At 39.2% G+C, this 16741-nt stretch overlaps 1 protein-coding gene across 3 annotated transcripts; it reads left to right on the top strand.

Moving 5' to 3' along the window:
• Nucleotides 1-188: 188 nt before the first annotated feature.
• On the top strand, nucleotides 189-15066 carry LOC141808955 (PDZ and LIM domain protein 3-like). Of its 3 annotated transcripts, none has more exons than XM_074695740.1 (7): nucleotides 189-924; nucleotides 8190-8341; nucleotides 9793-9877; nucleotides 9965-10152; nucleotides 11825-11952; nucleotides 14027-14138; nucleotides 14533-15066. In XM_074695740.1, exons 1-7 carry the CDS (start codon nucleotides 862-864, stop codon nucleotides 14720-14722), a joined length of 918 nt encoding a protein of 305 aa, XP_074551841.1. In that variant the 5' UTR covers nucleotides 189-861; the 3' UTR covers nucleotides 14723-15066. The 3 variants fall into 3 exon arrangements, with proteins under 3 accessions (XP_074551841.1, XP_074551836.1, XP_074551849.1); XM_074695735.1 differs by lacking the exon at nucleotides 189-924 and adding an exon at nucleotides 975-1364; XM_074695748.1 differs by lacking the exon at nucleotides 189-924 and adding an exon at nucleotides 4337-4633.
• The last annotated feature ends 1675 nt before the right edge of the window (nucleotides 15067-16741 follow it).

The following is a 16741-nucleotide window of genomic DNA, read 5'->3' as shown; positions in this document are numbered from 1 at the left end:
CCATTTCAGTTAAATGGTATGATGTGTCATTCAGTTGTAATGTACATTTGTCTTCAAAACAGCCAGTAAAGCGTAAATCAAAGACATGTTAATGATTCCCTAGTCGTGCTTTGGATGCAGTGTGGAAGTAGTGACAGAGGAGAGAGAGAAACTAAGATCTAACTCATAGTCAAACTCTCACCTACGGTCCAGGAAGCAATTTTAGAGTATGAATACATCACAGGCTTCCTTCATTCGTCAGTGTTACATCACCATGGCAGCCACAGAAACAAACCATCAATCTGGTCCAATCTGAAGTTTTTTCTTTGGGATGGTATTTTCAAAACCCTGCACAGATGATGGATTGTGGTGTCTTTCCTAATTGCAGGCTTATTTGAACTGGCATTTGATTCATTTGCTTGATGGAAACATCCTTTGCATGGACTCAAAATCGGTCAGGGCTGACATAGATTCAAATGTCTGACTTCAAGAGTTTTGGTATGGGGGGCAAAAAGAGACGGACTTATCTCACACAGCTGGCTGGGATAAAACTCTGTTTCTATAAACAAAAAGAGCCTGGTGGAGTAGGTTTTGTAGCCCAGAGTTAATCTTAAAGGTTAAAAATAACTCTGAGCAGGACCAGTTTTTAGTGCTCACACTGAATAAGAGATGATGTGTTAAACTGTATTGTTGACAAGCTTTGGGGTAAGTAGGAGTCCTGGGTCCCATCCAGATCAATAGTAGCTGGAATGTTCCTGTGGGACTTGTTGGGCCTCTGAGTGGAGCTGCGCCACCAGACCAAATAAGGACAGGAGCAGCAGGACCCGTCAACCGGAGCAAGATGAGGCCAGCCAGACTGTGAGCTGCCCGGGATGAGGAGCGATGATGATGATGATGAAGAGGAGGGGGCTGGTTTACATCCTCATTTTGCCTACAAGTATCCATGTAAGTACATAAAGACTGCGAGCTATAACTGGATTAAAATGACTGACGCTTTGGAAGATTTGAGAGGCTAAAAATGGGTTTTTCTTTGAATGAAGAAAAGAAGAAATGAGAGAAAGTATTCATCACAAACTGAAGAACAAGTGTTGGTAGCCAGTTCCTAAAACCTGACCAATGACTTCACCCCGGGGTGGTGTCTGTCCATTCTCCTCCCTCTGCACCCGCCCACAGGGTTCAAATCCTCCATCACTTTGATATCACTTTACTCTTCAACTGTGCGCCTCTCAGTGTGGTTTACTCTGAGTGTGCTGTTGTGATCTAACAGCGGGAGGGGGAGACATTAAAGGGTCATGCCACTCAGTGTCGTGCTGGACGGTCCAGCCCCCTGGGGGTTTAGGCTGACAGGAGGGAAGGACTTCAACCAGCCTCTGACTGTCTCCAGGGTAAGTAAGTGACATGATGCCTCTATTGTAAGATCAGAGGAAGAGTCAGAAAGTCTTTATGGGATGTATCTCCACTGGAGTCTATTGTTTTGACACTAAAACTGAGAGATAGACACTTTTTTTGTTTGTTTTAACCAGAAACAACCAACATCCATGTCACTTTCTTCATAGTCACAAGATGCCTTTGGCAAAAACAGTAATTTACCTTCCAAAACATTTCTAGTTTACCTGTTCCCTGTTTGGTTAGAATGTTTGTGATAATTTGATGTTAAAAGTTGTTTGTTTATAAACTGTAAACACACAACCTGTGGAATGCCCACACACACAAAGACCATCAAACAGAATAAGGCTTGAAGAAAACGAATATACCAGCTGTTCTGCCACATAAAAAAGGTTGTTTTTGTGAATGGAGTCTGGTGCCAAACAATCAAACAATTTGAATTTGTTTTACTGTTACATGTGCAAAATGTAGACATAGAGACGCTGTCATCTGTTCAGACTTCAGCTCAGCATCATCATCATCATCATATTTCCAGGAACGCTTCATTCTCCACACAATCTGTTTGGACTTGGTGTGGTATGAGGCTTGCACCTGTGCCACAGCAAATGCAAGAGGCTTAGATACAAATAGCAGCTTACATTGTACACTGAAATGTGCAACCGCACACTCACTCAAACACACACACCCACACACACACACACACACACACACACACACACACACACACAGACACACACACACACAAATGTCTCTGAGTGGATTTAAGGTGGAAGAATTTCAGGGCAGCATAAGGTTAGAATTAAAAACCAAATGAGACCTGTAGTTCTCAAAGACAAAAAAAAAAAGAGAGAAAAAAAATCATGAATTGTCCACTTTAAAGCTTCAGGAACTTTCCCTACAATGAATACAGTAAATCTTGCAAACATTCAGGATGTTCAAGCTGGCATCTGAGGTCACACATTAAAGATGAAGTTATCAGTTGTCGTAGAGGAGAGGATGAGCACAGTGTTACAGTATGTTTGTGTTATAATGTTTCAGCTGTTCTGGAGCTTGTAAATGTCATCTTAAGGTCAGCACGCAGCATCAGAGACTGACAGCAGAGGCTGAGCTGAAAGATGACACATTGCATATTTTTAAGTATGATTTATGAAAGGGACTTTATCATCACAGAATCTCTGACACTGGAAAAACTGTTACTTTGTAGATTCAAGGACAAGGCTGTGCTCAAAAAGTGGATTTGAATCAGGGTTTATTTTTATCTCTTGGTTGAAAGTGATGATTTCCTGGAGCTAATATGGTATTTCCTGTTTACTAACAAAACAGCAAGACCATTGCATCACATTATGACATAAAGCTGCCTAAAAGCATGAAAGCATGACCCTGAAAGTGAAGCCAAAACATGGGGGAGCCCCCCTCCTGGCTGGCTGTAGAAAATGTTATAGAGCCCACCTCTCTCATGTTAGCATGGGTCAAAGAATCAAATCAGAATATGTCCAAGAAGTTTTTTTAGACATTGTATCTTTCATCACGCTTAGCTCTTATCACAATGATTTGTGTTCAAGGATTAATTTTTATAAGCTGTCTTTAGTGTTGCTTAGTTATTTGGCTCATAAAAGGGTTTAATGTCATGCTGTGGTGCTAAGTGGTCATATTGTGTGGGTGGTCAAACAAATGCTTCATCCCTATAAATAGTTAACGCAGCTGCAATAGCAGCATTGCATGTGAGACACTGACTTACAGCATGACACAACCCTACAGATAGAAGTGTTTTTCCCTTACCAGCTTGTTGTGTCTCCATGTTGACAGGGTAATTTTACATGGATGTGTCTATCTAAATGTGTCAGATTAATGTTTTACACAGTTGGGTCTCCTCCAGGAAGCCAGCATTGGAAACTCTGAAAATTGCAGTTTCACTGTTTCTTTTTCATTTGTTTTTGAGCATTGCTTACCTTCCAATTTTTAAAAGTAGCATCCCATTGATGCTAGCTTGTAGCATGGATGGATGGTAAATAAATCAAAGGGGTGTGCTGTGTACTACAGAGGTGAGTGGAGAAGAGAGAGCTTTGCCCTGCTAGCCCACTCTTAACAGCTGCCCCCCTGATGCCAAGACTGATGGCAAATGTAGCTCATCGCGGCAAAAAGAGACACACTAATGCTGGCATAGCTGTTTCACTGTTGTCTGTACCAACCTGAGGGATCATTTATGATTTATCACCATGTTAAATGTGTGTTTTGGTTACTGTTTGGATTAGGGTTTGCCAGGACTTCAATCCTGCAGCTCTGCCAGCTGTTTGCTGCTGGAAAACTGGCCCCAAAAATATTACCATGACTATATGATGCAGGGGTTTTTTGGCTTCACTTTCACACATAGAGAGGGAGTGAAGAGGAGGTGTCCATACAGTCAGTGTTTATGACCAATGGTTGATCATTTGTTGTTGTTTGTAGGCTACCAGTTTTCTTAGCACATTTAGCACTTAGCTAGATGTGAGTGAACACTGTCATTTGTTTTCATCAGACCTATCTGGAACCATTTGTATAAAATGTAAGGTGTTTTTCCTCTTGGATATGTGGTGACATTTTTATCAAGTCAGTTAAGTCATATATGTAAATACTTACATGTGATGTCTGCCTCTAACTTTCCAGGTGAAAGGAGCCATATCATCATGTGGTGTGCTATAAAACACAGCACAGGAGCTGTCTTTATACGACGCAGCACATCATGAGCATGTTCAATGAATGCTGTCATTTAGCTCAAGTTAAGCATACAAGTCAGGATATACAGGAACACTCCATATACAGCCTGTGGTAGTTTAAGCATAAATGCTGTCTCTGATCTATCACCAGAGTCTTTCTGGATAAATATTCTTCAAACATTAACACAAGACATAACAAAAAAGTTTTAAACAGCCATTTGTTGGTTTCTTCCTTTAAAAAAAAAGTATTAACTGATCAACTTCCACAAGAGAACTCATCACTCTGGTTAGTGATCTCTTCATTGGCAATCAGCCCCAGTGTTCTGTATCCTCAGTGTCACTCAGGATCAACTGTGAAGAGAGCTAGTAATCCCAGTCTGTTGTGTCTATATTTAGGGAGTGATGTCTGAGCCAGTGAACACAGTGACTAGAAGCACGGTTAGCCCTCCAACCCACTGCTCTGTCCAATAACCACACACCTGTTGTGTGAGATGACATTCAGTGGTCCAGATGAGAGGAGTGATGAGAGAGGACTGGGATGGATGAGGAGCGAGGAGAATCAGGGGCAGTGAAGGGTATGTAAGCAGCATTGCAAGAAGCTATATGCTAATATGTAGTAGTAAGAAAGATAGTGAGAAAGAGCAATGAGGGCTTTCTTACTCATTATCTGGCTATGTAAATACTTAAATCTGATTAGTCAATTCCTTTTGACAAAGATAGTTAAAATTGAAAAGCAAAGACGAGCTGGGGATAATCTAATCATATACGTTAGCATTAGTAGCATCAATTACAAATTACAAATTTTAGACTGGAGGCTATCAACTGACTAGTCAGCAGCAGAGAGCTAAAGATAGAATTATAAATACACAATAAACTGACAAATTATTATATGTCACGGAAGACCTGATTAAACAATTTGAGCCTAGTTGAACACTGGATTTTTTTTTTTTTAACTTAATTAATTTTTGCAAATACATCCATCCATTTGAGTTTCCAAAAGTGCAGTAACACAACTACTCAGTGAAGCAAGACAGGTTATGCTAATTGGCACAGTGATAACTTGTTTAAACTTTAGTTGGAATCAAATGACAGACAATTTTCCTCAAGTTTTTGATTTTCTCACTCTCATTCCTCCAGACAAACTTTTTTTTATTCCCGAATATATAAAATCAAGTGGTGTCTTGCAGTTTAGGCAGCCGAACACAGATGCTATCAATTGGTCTGCCATGTTCCTGATTCGTTCCTAACATTGTAGTTACTACAGGATCTCTGTGCTGTTTGTCCATTGTGGTGTAAATGATTCATTGATGACTTGATTTTAAAGACGAGACAAACAAATAATGCACTTCACACTCACAATTTTGCACCTTTTGTGCAATTCACACGGTGCATCTAGTTTTATTGGGGTCACCTGAAAAGAACTCACACCTTTACATTGACTTTAGATCCAACTTACTTACAAGATTTAAAAAAAAAAACATTTTATTTTATTTTAACTTTTTTTTCTGTCTGATGTTAACCCATTACTGGACTGGGTGACTGAAAAGAAAATACAAAAAGAAAATGTTTGGACTTTATCATAAATGAAAATGTTCACTTGAGTTTTAATTTGAAACATAGGTACTAATGTTAAGATAAGAATACATTTTCACTGGAAGTGCTACCAGCTGTTGAAACTAAAGGGGTACATCTTTGGCTGTCTAAAATTGTATGTTTTTTCCCTTAACCACTTTCTCACTATGCATTACTTCTTACTTGAAACCCTGACAAAGTGAGCAGGAGCCAAGCCCAAAGTATAGGGGTTTTGTCTCACCTTTAAATGGTTCCCCCTCTATAAAAACCTCTCAGAATAAATTATTCCATTTATGACATAACTTTTGCAAAAAAGAAAAATCTGTTAATTCCTGTATGTCATATTGAAAACTTATAACAATACATTTCAGCCTCTCAAAATACATTGATACATTCAGTCTGAGCTACCTTTACATCTTGTGTTCTCTTGAACTGACTGAGCGGACATTATTGACATTAACTGACTTTCAAACGATGTGAACAGAGGCACGAATAAATGTTGCACCAAGTGAGTTTTCTGCTGAGTCATTGTTAAAAGTAGAAACGTTTTCTTCGGCATTCATCATTTTAAACACAGCCGTGTCTTGTTCCATGATTGATGAGGGCTTACTTTTTCTGTCATAGCCTGCAGTTTATGTGTCATTGACCTCACCTGCCTTTCCTCTGTTTTTGTTTTTTGTTGTTTTTCCAGCCAAAAACTAACAGTCAAATCTATGGAACTTCTTTCTGTGCATTAATATAATTGGAGTTAGTCTAACATGAGTTGTGAGTGGAGATGATTCCCAGCAGTCCACTGCTAAGTAAGTAATGACTAATAAGACTCAGGTTCTCGACACAGCTGTGTAAGAGCAGGATTAAAAAAGCTCAGACAAACGTTCATGAAACACCTTACTCACATGTTCACCTCTGAGACAAAGGGAATTGTTGCAGCAGTAAGCACAGAGGGAAAGCAGTGTCCCCCCTTCACTGCCATTTTTGGTCAGGAACATCTTCCTCTTTATGACCTGCTAATGTTCCCAGCTGCTGGAGGAAAGTAAACACAAGTGATAATCATCTGTTTCTGCAGCAGACAGCAGCCTTTAAGAGGCTCAGGACCAAATTAACACTTCAGGGCCAGTTTACTTGATCTCCATGTGTTTGAGAGAACAACTGATCCTGTGGAAATAGTTGTGTACTTTCGGATGTAATACCATATGAAGTTTGTTTGGGGTTGTCCTCTGGAGATCACAATAAAGCTACAGTGAAGGGTTTGGTTCACCACCAAAAAACACAATTTTTACCATAAAATTACCATAAAGAGTTTAATAGCTTGCGGTCACAGACATTACCAGTGTTTCAGTTTTAAGTGTGACCACATTAGCTGTCAGCAGAGTGCACCTCTCAAAATCCTGGGTGATTTGATGTTTGTAGATCAGTTGAAGGAAAAGAAGTGAAGGAATCTAAAGAGCCTATGAATGTTAGGAGGGAAAGTAAAAAGAAATGTGGAAGAAACAAAGGCTGAAGAGTACATAAACTTAAATCAAGAAAGCAGGAAAAATTAAAAGATAAAAGGAAGGAAGCTGGGGGGAAAACAATGATGAAAATAAAAAAAATTTCAAACCCAAAAATATATCCGATATGACATTTAAACATCTCTGAACCAAAACACTCCAATAAAAAGTCTCAGATTCAGGTAGCACCCATCAGCCAAACTTTCAGTCAGACAGCAGCCGTCCAAAAATGCTCCGCTGTAAATTACTGTTCCCTGTTTGGCAGCATGAGACATCCCCTCAGCACTTTCATCCGCTGTTATTTATAGACACGACCTCATTCAAGTTAAAGTGTAACATCCCTGTGTAGTTTCCTATGTCCAGTAACCCAATATGTCTGAGGATGGGTCGTGTGGTGTGTTATGGGAGTGGAAATGTCGGGCTTGGTTTGAAGCTGCTCCCTGAGGTACTCTGGGAGTTCTTATTCCTCTTCATCACTTCCTGTGCCACAGAAAACTGATCCCATCTGGATGCTGTCACTGAGCGGAGAGCTGCATGTGTTTCTGTTATCTGCCAGAAAGGCAGTTTATGAGCATGCATACCAGCCGGGGCAATGTCTTTATAAGACAGGAAATTTCCAGCTGCATCTCAGAGAGAGGATGATTCAGAGTGCTTAAGGTGTGAAAAATAATAGGTTTAATGATGAATAGGCTACATCTCTCCTGATTGTTTTGTTTAGCTTTTTATAATGAGTTTTTCTGGTGAGACTCATAGAAAATGTATGAATCTCACAAAATTGTGATCCCAGCAGAGGAACATGGATCAGAAGTCCTGTGCTGATGATGGAGAACAGATCAAAACCTTTCACCAAACTGTCTCACTTGTATAAGTTCTGGACTGGTATAAGAGTTATAGAGGCACAGAAAGGGAATTCAGGGTGTTCTTTCTCCTTTGGATATATTCTAATTCAAACCAAATACTTATTGGATCAGCTTGTCGTCATTTTGTGCACATATTATTCAATCTCTTTATATAAAAAGAGAAACATAACAGTTTTTTTATAATCTCCCCTTATCTTGCTGTGTTTCAGATCACCCCCGGAAGTAAAGCCTCCAAAGCAAACTTGTGTCCTGGTGACGTCATCCTGGCCATTGAGGGGGTCCCAGCGTCAGAAATGCTGCACTGTGAAGCCCAGAACATGATCAAAGAGTCCACCAGCCAGCTCTGTCTCACTGTAGAGAGGTTAGAAACAGAAAGCAGGCACATTAACAGGTAGCCCAGTAAAGGCAAAATCTGCTTAATGTGATTACTTTGTATCTAAGGTGCATGTTGTTTTTCTATATGGAGTGGTGTGCACAGGGAGCACTTCTGGTTGGAAAAATCCCACTGAGCTGAAAAATATGATTAACTGCCCTTTTGGGCAGGAAAAACTTGCTTTATGAGCCTTTTTTAAATAATTTTGAGTAATGGTGGTCAAATGAGCCTAAATGTCAGACAGAAAAAGGACAGAAGAGCAGAAGAAAGCTAAACTAGAGAGTGATACAGCCCGAGCTAAAGGCTAACACAGGAGCTAAACTATTTGTGGTAATCTTCATTTCAACTCACATGCAGCCAAACTACAAAAAAACTGACCGTGTTTACTTGTTGTCATGTTAGCCTACAGATACATCAAAGCACCAAGCTGCCGATTGCACTACATATAGCCAGCTACTACAACATTTGCTTGATGTCACATTTCAAACTGTAGCACTACATTTAATTCCAAAACGAACACACGCCTCACTAAAAGTAATTTACGACAGTGTGCATGAAAATGGCAGTCCAATTGAGAACAGATCCTCCTCATAGCATCTTTAAAGCTAAGTAGGTTTTCTCAATAGTTTGTTTTTTCTTAATGAGGTTTTATGATGTTTTGTTGGTAGTGGTTGTATTACTCTCAACTTAATTGAGGATCATGGAGACTCTTTTGCCACATAGTTTAGTAAATTTTAGAAAGTCTGACCAAAAACTGCCATGAGTGTACATCCAACACCGAGAATTCACCACACTGCAGTGCTTTCTGACAGCCACTTTATTGGTAACCGCTACACAGGTACAACATAAACAGTGGCATGAATTCACAGACATTCCTCTGCTTGCAGCATAATGATAAGTCAGTGAAAGTCAGGTGATAGTAACAAAATTTAGTACCTTTAAGTCATCACTTGTATATACCTAAGATTTATTTTTGGTTCCTGAGTAAACTATGTATTAATGGTAGGGTACAAGAAGTTAGCACACATTGCTGTCCTCTACTATCAATAAATTGTTTGAGAAAAGACATCCTTCAAATATCTGACCCTACCCTTTCTGCAGCAGTAAACATGCTGATATTGTTTTTTCAAGGGTGCATTAAGAGAGGAGACTTATGAAAGTGAAAAAAAATGAACTTGCAGTGGTGAGAGACATAAGTTGCCTTAATTTATTCAGTTAAATGAAAAGCCACCTGATGGGGTTACAAGTAGCATTTATTCATTTAGACAGGAAAAAGCCAACATGAAAGCAGAAGCTTATGATATGTTTTGATGGGTTCCAGTTTGAGATAATAAAGTACTAATATGCACACCTAGGGTTAAAAATGAACATCCAGCCTGTACATTCATTAGTGGTGTCATGGTGACACATTTTGACCAGAGTCTGTTTTTCATTTCCAGGAATGAATCCAGGCTGTGGTCTCCTCGTGTTGTGGAGGATGGTTGCGCTCACCCATACAGGATGAACCTGGAAGCAGAGCAGCAGGTTTGTAGTCGTGTTTGAGAAAAGCATTCATGTTGACAATGTTTGCTGTTGACCTCTTTGTTTTAAGCGTCATTCTTCTGTCTTTAGGAATATAAACCAATCGGGACAGGTCACAACCGCAAGGCTCAGCCATTTGTTGCAGCAGCTAACATTGATGATAAGCGTCAGGTGGTCAGTGCATCCTACAATACTCCTATAGGCCTCTACTCTTCAGGAAACATCCAGGACGCCATGCAGGGACAGATCAGAGGCCTGGTACAACAAAAACCTGGGAGGTAAGGGATCAAACTTAATCTACATTACACAACACAGAAACTGACAGCATGTGAGTCTTATGGTGAACAATTATCATGCTATTGGGTAGCCATAGCAGTGTGGTTTAGCTAAGCTAATGGTTATATTAGCCTGGTTAGCACTTTGTTTTTCTGTGTCCAGTACTTGTGAAAAACAAAAACCCATCCTGACCCAAATGGAATACCCAAACTATGGAATCTGATCTGCTTGTCTCATTTGAGCTTTAAATAGAAATAGTAATTAAAAATACACTTTTCGCATACTAGTGAACTAGAAAATTTTACAAAACAGTTTTGTATGTAAATACATTTTCAAAAAGTGTGCCAAGTTTCAGCTTGCTCAAATGTAGGGGAGAAACTTTAAAAAAAAAAAAAAGGAGCCGCGCACTTCGCCTATAAAGTACAGGTGCGTAGGTGAGGAGTAAGGACACCAAAGCTATCATTAAAGAAGGTCAAGTATTAAATGACCTTGCTCTTTAACTTTTTTTTGTAATTTGTCCAGTGTGTGGAATTTTTCTACTAACTCAAATAGAGTGGCAAAAAAAATAAAACGTTTACCTTTTTGATGGAAGTTACTGAACGTTATTGATAGGTTTCTGAGCTAGGGGGCACAGGTGGCCTAGCAGTCCAAGTCAGACCCCGTGAGGGTCACCCTCAAGCTGGTGTCAATACCTGTTCTGGGCTCCTTCCCTACTTTATCCACTGTCATTTTCTGTCTCATTAAAGGCATAGAGAAGCCAAAAAATAACTTAGAAAAAACTCTCTGAGCTAGATTATAAAACATTTTTTTAGCTCTATTCTCAAAGAGTTAAAATGCTGCTTTCAAAATATTTCATCTCTGAACTGACTGAATTGACTAATCCTTCCTCTGGCGCCACCCTATGGACAAATGAAATGCCTCCTCAATCCAAGTTGTGTTTTTGAGGACTGGAGTTAATCCCCTCAGTAAACGCCTTATGCTCAGCTGTATCATTTAGAGTTTCTTCTGCTCTCCTCTATATCCTGTGTTCCATATGTATAAATAAACTCATCTGCTATTATTCAGTCTTATTTACTGTGTTCCAGCTGCTCCTTCCATGACTCACCTTTTGAGTCACTCTGCTTTGTTTACTGGTGTCAGCTGAGCAGTTTAATATGATCACACCACTATTTGTTACAATGTGTTGGCCTCTCCCCCAGGCATTTCTTGGTCTGTAAATTAAAAACATTTTTATATTTCATTATTATGCATTTGAAACCACTTTAGTAAGTAGTACAGATAGTTTTCTTCATTTAAAAAGCAGGGTGATGGTGAAATAGTCAATGTCAATGAAAAAAGAAGTGTTTTAAAAAAACATATTTTTTCATTCATCCTTGATATCATCCCACATTGAACCTCATACATTTTTTCCCTTTTAAGGTTTACTCAGTATGCTGTAGCTCTGTAATCTCCAGCTGCTTCTTCTTACCTGATCTCTTTCACTCACTAACCTTAAGATAAAAATAATCCTCAGTGGAATGCACTCGAGATAAAAATAGTTGTCTTGTTACAAAAAAAAAATACCTCAAAACTAAAAGAAGTCTTTATACATCATGCATTTATAGGTCACTGTCTTTGTGATGTCTTGAGGTGTTGAGCTATATTCATGCATGTGTGTGTTTGACCTTGTATCAGCCCCCGGCCTCTGACCAAAATCGAGGACTCTGACGTGTACAGGATGTTACAGATGGACCAGGAGGAACCACAGGAGCCTCGACAGTCAGGCTCCTTCAAAGCCCTGCAGGAGTTTATTGACAGTGACGGTGAGCTCTTCACCTCTTACACCTGATTTATCCTACACAACTGAAATAAAGGTTAAAATGACAACCGGTGGAAGGGCCGTGAATTTTCTTTTAAGCTCCTGTAAGAAGTTTTACATGGTTATGCAACAGGTTCAGAATAAGTACTGATGCCTCATTGTGAAATATGAAGGAAACAAAAAAACATTAGGACAAGATCAGTTATGTGTCACATTATTTTCAACGTATGTAGTTTCCAATTTATTTATTTTTCCCACAGTCAGGTCTTTTGATGATTCATTAGGTTTCCATGACTAAATTTGATGTTCTGATCAAAAACATTCTGATTTGAATATTCTGGGTCTTTTGTTAACACAGGATATGAGCTCTTCTCATCTGGTGTGTTCATATCTAATGTGCGGAGCGTACCTTTAGTAACATGACATAATGCCAGTGTGACACTATAAAAGAGATGGAGCTTTTGATGTGTAAATGAGAAGCTTTATCACCATCTTCAAAAACAAATTAAAAAAATCTGCCAACAGAATGCAATAGGAATTTATTTATGTATAGCTGGTAAAATATAATACACAACACACATACAATGTACATATTAAAAAGTACCAGACAAATACACCACCTAGTTTTTCATTCAGATTAGGAAAAAAAAACAAGCTTTACTGGTATAACCGTAAAGCTTGTTTTTTGTTTGTTTTGTTTGTTAGAGTTTGAATTTTCTCCCTTGCCTGAATGGTTGAGGAGTTACAGTAATTTCAAGAGCACTTGTAAAATGGGAGCATCAGTCCTCCAAGAAAATACAAAGAGGCACTAACTACACATCCACGGGACCAAATCATATGCACTGCCTCATTCACAGAGGGCGCCAAAATCAACAAGCACCAAGAGTTTTTTCTAGGAGGTTAACTGGACATTTGATCATAGGATTGTGCACATACGTCCAAGTGTAACAACTAGTAATGGACTGTCATTCAGATCAGGCTAAAGGAGTCATTTTAGGCATAGAAGCCACTTTTTTTTTCTTAAGCAAAAACAAGAAATAGAAGCAAGAAAGTAGATGTTGTTGCATGGACTCAGTTTCTTATATTACATTACTCTGTAGAGTGATGAGGCTCGAGCAGTGGTTTGAGACGTTCAGTGATCTGCCACAGCAACATGTTTCGACATACAGCTTGTCCTAACAAGAGTCTGTTAAAGACAGACCATTTCCTTTATAACCATTTTGGTTAAGAAGATAGACAGTCTTCATCTGCACATCACTCCCCAGTTCCTGAAGTCAGAGCGTGTTCAATTGTGCTTTGGCAGGGTACTGAACTCCATATTTCTCTCTAAGGACTTGTCATCATTGTGTGTTGGTGAGTGAATCAGTGGCAATTAATATCCTCTGATGAACATGTTGCCGCCTTGCAAGGAAACCTCAGCAACCAGTGTTAAAAAAAAAAACTGTGCGTGCATAATATGGATAGTATGTGGAGTTGTGAAAGTCTTGGTGCAACAGATTTTCTTTTGATTCATAAAAATAATTGTGTTTTGTTTATTTTGTTTTTCAAAGATGACTCACAGAGCAAACAAAGGCATGAAGCTGACACACTGGCCCTAATATTAGACAATTCAGACATTCTGATTTTGGGCCACAATCTGTGTCAAGGGTTTTTTTCTCATATTTACAGGAGGGAACAAAAACCATAAGAACATCCACTATCTTATTTTGATTATATAAATACTTGAGTGATTGTGCAATATGTTGACCCTTGATGGTTAACCTATTTTACATCATACACTATTAAAAGCAGAAAGTGTGTCACACATCCACACCACTCAGTGTCCCTTTTGTTGACATTCATGCTGTGTCTGTCAAAGTTACACAATATGTCATTAATAGACCCTCCTTCATGTGTTTCCTTTGTGAACTGAGAAGCATAAATTTGCCCTGATAGAATAAAGCAGAGTCATTCTGGATTCAAGAGGTAAAAAGTGCCCATGCTTCACACTTCTCGAGTGTTCTGTTTTGATTCAGTTACCAGTGCAGCCTTGTGTTGATGAGTGGTCTCTTGCCCTCTTTCTATCCCCATGTTTTCAGGCACTCGTCCCATTGTAACCAGAACGGTAAAAGCCCCAACAACTAAACCGACTCTGCCCACAGGAAACCTGCAGAAACTGCCCATGTGCGACAAGTGTGGGAATGGGATTGTGTGAGTAAAAATAGAACTCGTCTGCCATTTAAATCCAGAGCCTCCATGGTTCACTATAAACAATGGGTGGAGAGAAATAATGAAACAATACAGCAACTCCCCAGTTATAGCATGTGTAGGACTGAGTACAGTTTAGAAATCCATTTCTGTGCTGTTTTTATCCTCTGATCATCCTGTCACTAGAGACAGCTGGAGACTGATCAGCCATTAACTACAAGTTCAACGTTTTGTGAATTTCAAATTTTTTATGAGCAACTGATCACTCACTCATGTGTAGAAAAAAGCCAGGTCATACATAGAAGTACATGCTTTATAAAAACTAAAAGGACACAAGTTCAAACAACTTTTCTTTGCTTTTGACGTCTCTACTCCTTCTCTGTGTCTTGTGTTACAGCGGGACAGTGGTGAAAGCACGAGACAAGTATCGTCACCCAGGCTGCTTTGTGTGCAACGACTGTGACATCAACCTCAAACAGAAGGGCTACTTCTTTGTGGAGGGACAGCTGTACTGCGAGACTCATGCTCGAGCTCGAATGAGACCACCAGAGGGACACGACCTCATCACAACTTATCCTTCTGCATAGATAACTCCTCCCCTGAGCCTGAGAGGAAGATACTCAAACACATGTTTGAACAGACACACTTTGGCCAAATACTCCATTTCCTACTTCACTTTGATTATATCTGTGTGAACAATATTTCATTAAGAATACACTTGTGTCTCGGTACGCAGTAGTATGTAGTTTTGACCAATCTGGGTTGGGAAATTGTATCGCCAAAATGTCTTTATTTCCAATAAAGACCATTGTTCATGCTGTAAGACGGCATCTGTGTGTGGAGTGTGGGGATAGAATACAGTAACCTGTAGATAGAAAAAGCTTCACTTGATGCAATCAGTCCTCTTCTTTAAAAGCACCTCAGAAGGTTTAGAGATCAAAAATGGTGTACTTTTAACAAGTAACAAAAAACATCAACTCTGCATCCTAAGTGAATGTCTGTTCTTCACCATCTGCTTCTCTGTAAAGACTTATCTTAATCAAGCAGACAACATACAGTGGACGTGCAATCAACATAAATATGTTATCTAGTCCTATCGTCTGAAGCTTTTTCATGGCAGCATTATTAGTTCTTTATTTTTTACTGTTTCCATTAACAGACTTCAAGTGGCAGAATTAAATAACCAAATGTCTCAATAATAAAAGTGAAAGGGCACACACGTGGTTGAATCTGTATTTAGCTGTCCTTCATCATCTGTTCTTTTTGAGTAATAGAACGGGCAGCAGCTTTCTGTGAGACAGTTCGCTGTGGTGTGGTAGACCAGAGCTCAAAGACGTAATATAACTCCTTGTTATATCAGCAGGGATTATGTAGCTTAATAAAGTGCAGTAAGATTGTTCTTAGTTTTTAGGGAGTTACTCACAACTCGGGGATGTGCTTTATTTTCAAAGCAATGGTAAAATTGATCATGTTGAATTTCATGCGTTTGTGTTCATTCCCCATCTGCAAGGCAGGTAGCAGGGGAGTCTGCTGAGGATAAAGATGGCACCATGATTAGTCGACCTTGTCTTTGTAAATTACAGGACTAATATCACATTTAAGTAAAAAACCTATCCTAAATTCAGAAATCACAGTAAGCTAATGAGTAAGTGAGGACAGAAAGAAGTGACTGTTCAGGATTTACAACTGTCACATGGTATGGCAGCGCCAGCCTCCCAATCCAAAAACCATAAACTCCTCTGATTTTATAGCAAAGGTAACTTACTTAGCCCACATAAATGAATCACTACACTAGACAGATTTAAAAGCAACCAGCTCATACAGTAGGACCCTGAAGAAACAGTTGGGGGAGCTCATGTCTCAATTTTCAGCCTTTTGACCTGCCCACATGGCAACAGGAAGCCTTCGAGTCAATCTCTGGCCACAAGAAGTATATAGAGCTAAGGAATGCCTACCACTTTTATTCACTGTATGTGCTATGCTTTGTCTAAATGTGTGTTAGCTGAAATTGCTGCAAATAATATTCTCACAAAGTGTATCATATGAGGCAAGTGAATGAACCCCTAAAACTTCAAACAAAGAAGCAGAAACACTGGTTCAGGTTGGCAGAGCCTGAAAATTGATGTCTTAACAAAGCACTAATCACTCTTTTGGAATTTAAATTTCCATAGAGTAAAAGCTGAGCTTCATATCATTACAAAACAGGAACATATCACCTAAGTTACATTCAGACTCTTTCACATTTCAAAAATATACGGTTGTTTCTCAGCAGCTCAAACAGGTAACCTCTGACTAAACTGGAATAGCCTTCTATGCTAATTGCACTAAAAGAAAAAGTTAACAACACATGAAAATATGAAGGGAGGGGGAAAAAGAACAGTTTAAGGGTACACCCACCACAGATATTTGCCTATAGAGGATTCACAGGAAAAAGGGAAAAAAAAGATTAAAAATGTATAAAAATGAAGCTACGTGTTTGCTGGCTGTCCTAGGTAAGTGTTGCTACCATGCTAGCTGCAGAACAAGGGCTGCATGTTGTGCTAGTGTGGAATGTGTTTTTGACTGATTTACAACAATAATAAGGCCGAATTTGCTTTAATTGATTT

The sequence above is a fragment of the Halichoeres trimaculatus genome, unplaced genomic scaffold (assembly GCF_033239565.1).
Source record: "Halichoeres trimaculatus isolate MK-OKI-2021-1 unplaced genomic scaffold, fHalTri1.1 fHalTri1_scaffold_2, whole genome shotgun sequence".
Taxonomy (NCBI): domain Eukaryota; kingdom Metazoa; phylum Chordata; class Actinopteri; order Labriformes; family Labridae; genus Halichoeres; species Halichoeres trimaculatus.
The sequence above is the reverse complement of the archived record's forward strand: the minus strand, read 5'-3'. Positions and strand labels throughout refer to the sequence as shown.

Excerpts from the sequence above, each read along its gene's own strand:
- LOC141808955 (XM_074695735.1), top strand. The coding sequence starts at position 1,272 with ATGCCACTCAGTGTCGTGCTGGACGGTCCAGCCCCCTGGGGGTTTAGG. Across the intron at positions 1,365-8,189 it reads AGCCTCTGACTGTCTCCAGG|ATCACCCCCGGAAGTAAAGC; the intron begins GTAAGTAAGTGA and ends GCTGTGTTTCAG. Across the intron at positions 14,139-14,532 it reads AAGTGTGGGAATGGGATTGT|CGGGACAGTGGTGAAAGCAC; the intron begins GTGAGTAAAAAT and ends CTTGTGTTACAG.